General features: G+C 35.9%; 1 protein-coding gene across 1 annotated transcript in view; it reads left to right on the plus strand.

Moving 5' to 3' along the window:
- The window catches only part of LOC117341934 (ras-related C3 botulinum toxin substrate 1-like), a 32,487-nt gene that overhangs the window by 15,128 nt on the left and 7,506 nt on the right, over window positions 1-9,853 (plus strand). The window contains exons 2-5 of the mRNA XM_033903809.1: window positions 1,761-1,932; window positions 4,696-4,810; window positions 6,174-6,291; window positions 7,068-7,228. Of these exons, the coding sequence (XP_033759700.1) occupies window positions 1,781-1,932; window positions 4,696-4,810; window positions 6,174-6,291; window positions 7,068-7,228 (546 nt within the window). The 5' untranslated portion in view covers window positions 1,761-1,780. The remainder of the gene's footprint in view (window positions 1-1,760; window positions 1,933-4,695; window positions 4,811-6,173; window positions 6,292-7,067; window positions 7,229-9,853) is intronic.

Here is a 9,853-nt window from a genome sequence, read left to right on the forward strand (position 1 = left end):
TCCACCTCCAAATCCTGGCACGTCCTTAAGTGACCCTGGCTGTTAATAGGACATTAAACAAAAATAAACAAACAATATATCTATACCAGGGACTAAAGCGGATTTCCTGGTTTTATCTGTCATATTGTGTGTGACATATATGTGAAGCCTTTTTCTCTGTTAGTCATATACTACCTGTAGTTTGATATATATTAATTGTTTATAGTGTCTTTCAGTTGTCACCGGTGCAAAGATATCAATTTACATATATTCATGTTTGTCAGATGGACCATGCATAATATATACGTGTATAATATTATGTAAGCTGAAGGTTAAAAGTGACAGTGATAGTGTAACAGAGCGCATGATTAATTAGATTTAAATCACTGCCTCTGCTAGGGATCGAACCATGGACCTCTGGCTTACTAATATTGCACTCTACCGATCGAGCCAAAGAGAAGATCTCTCTAGCGAAGCGGTATATTGCCGCTAGTATTTAACAGGGTTACATATATACTCCCCCCTCCAGGAAAGAACTTGTCTTCGATTTTTCAGGAGTAACATCAATGTTTGTGGAGGAAGGCTGAGTATTTTCCCCGAGTCCCTACATGGGTTCCAATGTAACTCATGATAAATTAATTCAAATCACTGCCTCCGCTAGGGATCGAACCCGGGACCTCTGGCTTACTACTACTAGTCTGACGCTCAATTAGCTCAACCGATCGAGCTAAAGAGATGATTGAAACAGTTCACAGTGAAAACATACAGTTTGTTTTTGTTTGGCAGCCATACCAGTTTATAGATCCCTTGATCAGACTCAGAACAACACATACATGTACACATCATGTCTAAACATGTGAAATCTATTGAAGCTATATTCTCAAACTAGGGGGAGATAATCTAGTGTCAGAATACTCAAACTAGGGGGAGATAATCTAGTGTCAGAATACTCAAACTAGGGGGAGATAATCTAGTGTCAGAATACTCAAACTAGGGGGAGATAATCTAGTGTCAGAATACTCAAACTAGGGGGAGATAATCTAGTGTCAGAATACTCAAACTAGGGGGAGATAATCTAGTGTCAGAATACTCAAACTAGGGGGAGATAATCTAGAGTCAGAATTTAGTAGAACCATTCTAACAAAAAAGTTAGGGGCTGTTGGTCTGTCTAATGACTCTCTTATGCATGTATTTAGTGTTAAATCTCAAACTGATGTCAGTTTTTGACACAATTTATGCAGAAAATTTAAACTACAGTACAAAAATCATTGTTATGTTTGAAGCTGGTGTTTTTATTCTTGACAATTTCATAAGTAGAGACTGACAGCTGTATATTAAATGTGTACCTTATTGACTTGTATTGGTTTGTTCTTTGAAGTAATATAATATAAATTCTCATTTTGTGTCCTGGTTGATACATTACACAGATGAAAAATGAGAACAATTATGAAAAATTGGGGTAAAATGGAGTAGTATTTTGTGTTTTATGGAGTGTTGGGACAACATCGGTCTGGGCCGGGTCACTGTATTGATTTCTCCTCTTCAGAGGATCCCGTCAATCTTCATTTCTCATTTACGTTCCTCTTAAAGATCGTTTGGTTCTGAACTATGACAAATGAGTCGGGCCATATGTATAAATCATTTAATTTTCTCCTACCAAATTGACAAATATGTATCATACTAGTTGCTGTTATTCATTTCTGAATTTGATATTCATTTTTGCAGATTCACAAAAGAAATGTGACGATGATGATGTTAATTTCTGTAATTGTTGATTCCAGATTTGACAGAAATTTGACGGATGTCTGTGATTATCAGCAACCATTTGTCGGACAGCATGGCACAGGGCCGGCCTATCAAATGTGTGGTCGTGGGCGATGGTACCGTTGGCAAAACCTGCATGCTCATCTCCTATACGACAGACAGTTTTCCCGGGGAATACGTCCCCACTGTGTAAGTTTATCGCACCCAGCAGCTTGTAAGACACACACAGATGCAGTAGTATATATACACTATATGTTTGTCTTTCCATGTTTTTTTGACAAACTTTCAAAAAAATAATAGAAACCACTGGTTTCTGATAAACTCTGAGCCGCTCTGTAACCCGAATCTTGTGATGTCAGGAGTTTGTTCTCAAGTCTGCGATGTTGATATGGTAGTGTTATTATTTTACTGGAATTAAGTAGGAAAATTGGCTAGCTAGACATAAAACAGTGCTGTAATTCAAGTTGTCTCAACTTCTTAAAATATTCTTTTCATCATTTAAAACTATAACTATCAAGTGTTGAGCACTGGTAATAAGGCGGCCTTCAATGTATTCACTACGGTGTTCAGTGCTGCTACAATCCTCACAGACTTGTGTTTGCCAAGCAAATACTGCCTGATGTTTGTTGTAATTACAACGATTACACAAATGGCTGCTGCTGCAAAATTTAAAGCAGTTTAGAATATTTTGCCCTTTCAGTACTATAACTTCTTTGATAAAAAAAAAAGAGATAGAGAGAATGTTTTACCCCAATTGCAGTCTGATTTTAGGGATCCTAAGTTGATGTGGTACAATGTTACAGGCATACAAAGGTGAATGGTTTATTTTAGAAATCCTCAGTTGCCATGGTTACAGGTATAGGAGGGTGAATGGTTTATTTTAGAGATCCTCAGTTGCCATGGTTACAGGTATTAAGGAAGGTGAATGGTTTATTTTAAAGATCCTCAGTTGCCATGGTTACAGGTATAGGAAGGTGAATGGTTTATTTTAGAGATCTTCAGTTGCCATGGTTACAGGTATATGAAGGTGAATGGTTTATTTTAGAGGTCCTCAGTTGCCATGGTTACAGGTATAGGAAGGTGAATGGTTTATTTTAGAGGTCCTCAGTTGCCATGGTTACAGGTATAGGAAGGTTAATGGCTCATGTTAGAGGTATTCAGTTAATTCATTTAACCAGTTGATAGCTGCAATGTAAAGTGACTAAATTGATTACCTCTGTACTATTGCAGGGTCAAATGGGATCGCAGGTAGGTCAAGGGTCATATGCCAGGGGTATTAAAGATAGGTCAAAAGGGTCATATATATTAAAGACAAAGATAATCAGTATTTAAGATTTGTCAAAGGAGTCATTGGTATTAAAGATAGGTCAAAGGTCATAGGTATTAAAGATAGGTCAAGGGTCATAGGTATTAAAGATAGGTCAAAGGAGTCATAGATATTAAAGATGGGTCAAAGGTATTAAAGATAGGTCAAAGGTCATAGGTAATTAAAATGTTAAGGAATCTTTTCCTTCAGTTTTTGGAAGATCTATCAATAAGATCATGGTATTCAGCCCACTGTTATTTGTATCATGGTGTGAAAAAACAAAGTTTCCTCATGGTTATGACCTTCATTTTTTATACTTTCAAGGTCATAGAGTGAAATTTTGTTGACAATATTCAAGAATTTTATGATGGATTTAAAGATTCCATTATGCATGCTATCAGAAAACTCTTCGGCAGCAAATCAGGATTTTCCAGGGTTGCAGAGTTCTTCCTGTATCAAGCTGGCTATATATAAGCATGTACATGTACCACCAATTAGCTGTTAAACAGGATTTAAAAAAAAATGTTATTCTATATCATCTGACTTGAAATCTTCTGAAACATTTCTTTCCTTCAGTTGGTAGCATTTCCTCCATGTTCAGTGTAGTTAAATGGACAAGTTCAACTTTTATGTGAAGTTTTCTAAAAATCAATAAGCTCTGTGCATTTGGAAGATGGTATTATGAAGGAGTCATGCACAGAACGCATTATTTACACCTTAAATGGCAGTATAGATGCATCTTTTCGTAGTTTTTATACTATAATATCTTGTGGAATATGTTTGAGGCCAAGGCTTGGGGTTTCTATCCAGAATTTAAATGAGTTATTTTCTTAAACTACTGAAATCTTATAAATTTGGAGTAAGGTGTCAGTTAGATTTTATGGTGGGAAATGTTACTAGTTCAAAAAAGTAGATTTGATAATATGATGAATTGACAATATAAATTTCCTTGGTGGTGTTGAAAAGTCCCTCACCAACTCTACTACGGCAGAGAAAATAGAAAATCCTAGTTACAAACAGTGATCAATATTGGAGGTGCATAAATGGTGGGCTGATAACTAAAAATGATTGAAAAATTATAAAAAAAAAAATAAAAAAATATTGGTGATGATTTTGAAGTGGCAATTAATTGGAAATTTCTGAAAGTGTTCTTAATTATTTGTATTCGCATATTTTTGTAGTGTCACCAAAACAAGAGGAAGGCGATCTTATATTTAACCAATATATTCATTGGTCTTTTTACAAGTGATAAAGTTGGTTTAGATATATCAACAACCGTTAAATTCTTTGTTTGTGTACAGTATTAAAAATATTGATAGCAAAAGGCTAAGACTTGAAATGAATATACATTTGTACTTAGATGTACATAAATTTTCTACAAAAGGGCAATTCTGTGCTAAATTTGTGCATAACTATATATATATCTTAAACTTTCAGTCAATGTTAACTTTGTGACAGTCCAGAGAAATATTTTAGTTTTACAAAAGGAACAATTTACAGGCCCTATATTCCTCTTTGTTCAGAATAAACTGTACTCTGTAATGATGTAAACATAATGGTAAGTGTCGGATGTAGAAATCTAACACTCATGTCATTATTTAGTCGTATATAAATGTTTTAATCAACTTATTAAATTGTATTTACAGGTTTGATAACTACACAGCCAATATGATGGTAGATGGTGTCCCAGTCAGTCTGGGGCTGTGGGATACGGCTGGTCAAGAAGATTATGATAGACTTCGACCACTTTCATATCCACAGGTATGTAAATTACATATTACCGACAGTTGTGTATATTACATGTCACCCACAGGTGTATATATTACATGTCACCCACAGGTGTGTATATCACGTGTCACAGGTGTGTATATTACATGTCACAGGTGTGTATATTACATGTCACCCACAGGTGTGTATATTACATGTCACAGGTGTGTATATCACGTGTCACAGGTGTGTATATTACATATCACCCAAAGGTGTGTATATTACATGTCACCCACAGGTGTGTATATTACATGTCACCCACAGGTGTGTATATTACATGTCACCGGTGTGTATATTACATGTCACCCATAGGTGTGTATATTACATGTCACCCACAGGTGTGTATATTACATGTCATAGGTGTGTATATTACATGTCACCCACAGGTGTGTATATTACATGTCATAGGTGTGTATATTACATGTCACCCACAGGTGTGTATATTACATGTCACCCACAGGTGTGTATATTACATGTCACCCATAGGTGTGTATATTACATGTCACCCACAGGTGTGTATATTACATGTCATAGGTGTGTATATTACATGTCACCCACAGGTGTGTATATTACATGTCACAGGTGTGTATATTACATGTCACAGGTGTGTATATTACATGTCAACCACAGGTGTGTATATTACATGTCACAGGTGTGTATATTACATGTCACAGGTGTGTATATTACATGTCAACCACAGGTGTGTATATTACATATCACCCAAAGGTGTGTATATTACATGTCACCCACAGGTGTGTATATTACATATCACCCAAAGGTGTGTATATTACATGTCACCCACAGGTGTGTATATTACATGTCACAGGTGTGTATATTACATGTCACAGGTGTGTATATTACATGTCAACCACAGGTGTGTATATTACATGTCACAGGTGTGTATATTACATGTCACAGGTGTGTATATTACATGTCAACCACAGGTGTGTATATTACATATCACCCAAAGGTGTGTATATTACATGTCACAGGTGTGTATATTACATGTCACAGGTGTGTATATTACATGTCACCCACAGGTGTGTATATTACATGTTACCCACAGGTGTGCATATTACATGTCACCCACAGGTGTGTATATTACATGTCACCCACAGGTGTGTATATTACATGTCACCTACAGGTGTGTATATTACATGTCACCTACAGGTGTGTATATTACATGTCACAGGTTTGTATATTACATGTCACCCACAGGTATGTGTATATTACATGTCACCCACAGGTGTGTATATTACATGTCAATTACAGGTGTTTTTACATTTTATGTATTTTTGCATATCAGATCTGAGGAGTTTGAAGTTGTTCAGTTCTTTCTTCATTATTCGTCTTTCAGACGGATGTATTCCTGATATGCTTCAGCGTTGTGAGTCCCTCGTCCTACGAAAATGTGACGACGAAATGGAACCCGGAGGTCAAGCATCATTGTCCTGATGCTCCTGTACTTTTAGTCGGTAATGTGTCATAAGATTGATGGGACGGCTGAATAACAAATCTGATTTGTATCCAAACACCTCCTGTGTTTTCCCTCCCCTTCATCCCCTCACAAAAAAGTCAGGGAGGGGATATACCATTCTAATTTCATGTAATTTGTACACACATACATTTTTGGCCACCTTTTGTGAATATTCTGACAATTTCCAATTTTAATGTATTTTGATCAAACTTGAACAAATGTATGTTTCTGGTTGCCAAGGTCAAGGACAAGCTCACTGAAGCTCTTTGTAGAAAATCATTATTAGCGCTCTGGGCCCAGTTTTTCAAAAGGTGATTAGGCTAATCACAGTTTAATAACATTTTTCAAATCCTGATATAATAATTTCTGGTAGAACTTACTTGACAAAACTTTATGAAATTCTGTAATTCTTAGTTCTCTTCCGACTGGTATAATTTCAACGCACAGGTTTTTTCAACAAATGAGAAATGAAATTTCCACTAATCAAGTGATTAAGCTAATCACCTTTTGAACAACTGGGCCCTGGTGACTTCATATTTAAATATATTTTAATCAAACATCATATATAAGTCATGTATGAGAATACTGAGTTTGTGTTTCAGGGTGTCACAGTTTCATCATTTACATACAATGTTAAATCAGTGAAAGTAATCTTTCTATATTAATGGTTATACAGTTTAATGATCAAATTATAATTATAAAAGATATATTTTGTAGTCCTGAGGCTGAATGTGTTCCTTTCAGTGTTATATGACAATTTGTCTCCCTTCCTAGGTACAAAAATAGATCTTCGAGAAAACAAGGACGCCATTGGACAGCTGGCATCTCAGGGTTTACAGCCTGTGAAACGGGAACATGGCATCAAACTCGCCAACAAAATCCACGCTGTCAAGTACATGGAATGCTCAGCTCTTACACAACGTGGATTAAAACAGGTCTGTATCTACATAGGCCCGAAATTTGACAAACTAACAAAGTACTGATGTACTGATGATTCACTGATTTCTCCCTATTTAGCTGTACAAGATTTCGGATGTATTTTAAACACATGTAAAATAATGTTTTGTTGAGACATAATTTAAGTTGGATTGACTATTTGATTTGGTTGACTGGTAATCTGAGAAAATGTACCTCAGTAATGCAAGGGAGATAACTGGGATAATTTCTGAAAATAGGAAATAATCTGAAAGGCATGAGATAAATGAGAGATGTTTGTTATGATTGACAGGTAATTGATGAAGCGTGAAATGAGAGATGTTTGTTATGATTGACAGGTATTCAATGAAGCATGGAATGAGAGATGGTTGTTGATAATGATTGACAGGTATTCAATGAAGCGTGGAATAAGTGAGGTTTGTTGATAATGATTGACAGGTATTCAATGAAGGGTGAAATGAGTGAGGTTTGTTTATTATGATTGACAGGTAATCGATGAAGTGTGAAATAAGAGATGTTAGTTGATAATGATTGACAGGTCTTTGATAAAGCGTGAAATGAGTGAGGTTTGTTTATTATAATTGACAGGTATTCAATGAAGTGTGAAATGAGAGATGCATACATGCCATACTTCCCGGCGTGAGACAAAATCTCCCTTATTTTCAAGTCATTTATTTCCTCCCGGGAGGAGAGCCCAAATTCCCGTATTTTGTAATTCCCTCCGGTATTTTTTCCGACGCCATTTTTGTTTACACTTCAGTAGTCTTTCTTGCGAGATTTAATGAGATTTGGCTAAATTTAGCGATCACGTGATCTATCTGTTCACTTGATCACTCAATCAAAATGGCGCCTGTTGGAAACGGCTTTCACACGAAGCTCTGGCTAGCTGTGTAATGTTTGCGCTAGAATATCTATCACCATGAAATAAAGGCAAGTCGCTTACAAACAACTTTAACCCTCTTTGCTAACAGACTTGAATTATTGTTGTTTTCTTTTAGGACCATACTTTGATGATGGTGATTGATACAGAGCCTGGTCAGACGCAAAATCACACGTGTTTTTCATATAACATGTGTATCGTTGATCAGTGGTAGCAAGATGAAATCCGATATTTTCTTTTCGAAAACTATCAAAATTAGCACATCTGTTGGTCGTAGTGGTCAATCATGATGTTTACAATGACTGTACCGTCCATGACAGAGACAATATAAATGTACATACATAATCTAGAATGATCGTGATAAGATTTACTGCAGTCTCCTAACATGAACATCTTCAGTTCTCATGACTTCATGTATACACTTGCACACTTGGAATATTTTTATATCTAAATGGTCCAACATAAGGGATCCTACAGGACATTTCATGGTGATTTTTACAATTGATGTGTTCCCTCAGAGTGGATCAAGCTTTCTAATCTTAAGAAAATCCAAACTGATAAATGATTAACTTGCTTGTCTTAATCTTTAGCTACATGTAATTATAATATACCCTTTTCAAATGCTATTATGTAATATGCATAAAGCTGTGAAACTTTTTATGTTACATAAAAAAATCAAAAAATAATTTCATATCATCATAATCTGAATGTATACTTAATTATAGCATTTTTTACCTTATACAACTTTTTGTTGTTTGCATATACAATATGATTAATATCCAAAATGAATATACAGTGGAACCTCTATAAACCGAACATGCATGGGACATGACTATTTGTTCGGTTTATAGAGGGTTCGGTTTGGAGAAGTTGATCGAAAAATGACCGGTCAAATTCCGGATATAATTGGTTGGACGATGTTTTATTAGAATGCACCCGATTCCAAAACGGCACGTACATACTTAGACAATTTGGATTGTCTGAATAATATGCATATTATGAAAGTTAATCAATGTTTATATTGCAGAATATATAAGAAAGGCAAATGACTATAACAATAGTTTTAAACAGTATTTTCACATGTACAACTACACTTTACGATCGGCCTACATTTTGTTACATCCGGTGAAGCCTCGTCATGTGGATGGGGCCAATAGTCCGATACAGAATATTTTACACATCAAATAATATTAAAGGGTGTGAAGATGTTTTGTTTCAATATCAATTACAATTGATCAGATGATACTGGTCGTATTTCCGACATCGCTGTTGTCTAAAAAAAACATCACGGGCTTCTTTACGAAAACAACCCCTTTTGGGCCTCATTTAAATTAAATGCGAAACTCAGGCTTCTAGCTCTACTTGCATTGAGAAGATAAACGAACCGACGCGCTTCAATGAAGTGTGGCATTGTTTCATAATTGTCGTGTTGATTATACACTAGGCCTTCCGTCATAATGCCCCCTTGGGGTATATATTGGATACCTGTACAAATCACCTACGTAGGTCCCGAGACAATAAGGCTTCACACAATACCCGTCACAGTTGTTGTTTCACGGTTGACTGGCCTGACCTCGTGTCATAATCGCCCAGGTAAGGCCGGTTTTCAGAAGTAATTTTTGGTATATTTTAACAGGAACCGGACACAAAATCAGTCCGGTGTTCGGAATTCAGAGGGATCGGTATTTGGAAGTTTTTTAATACTATAATAAAGAAGGACCAATTCCGTACAATGACAATTCGT

This window comes from Pecten maximus, chromosome 14 (assembly GCF_902652985.1).
Source record: "Pecten maximus chromosome 14, xPecMax1.1, whole genome shotgun sequence".
NCBI lineage: Eukaryota > Metazoa > Mollusca > Bivalvia > Pectinida > Pectinidae > Pecten > Pecten maximus.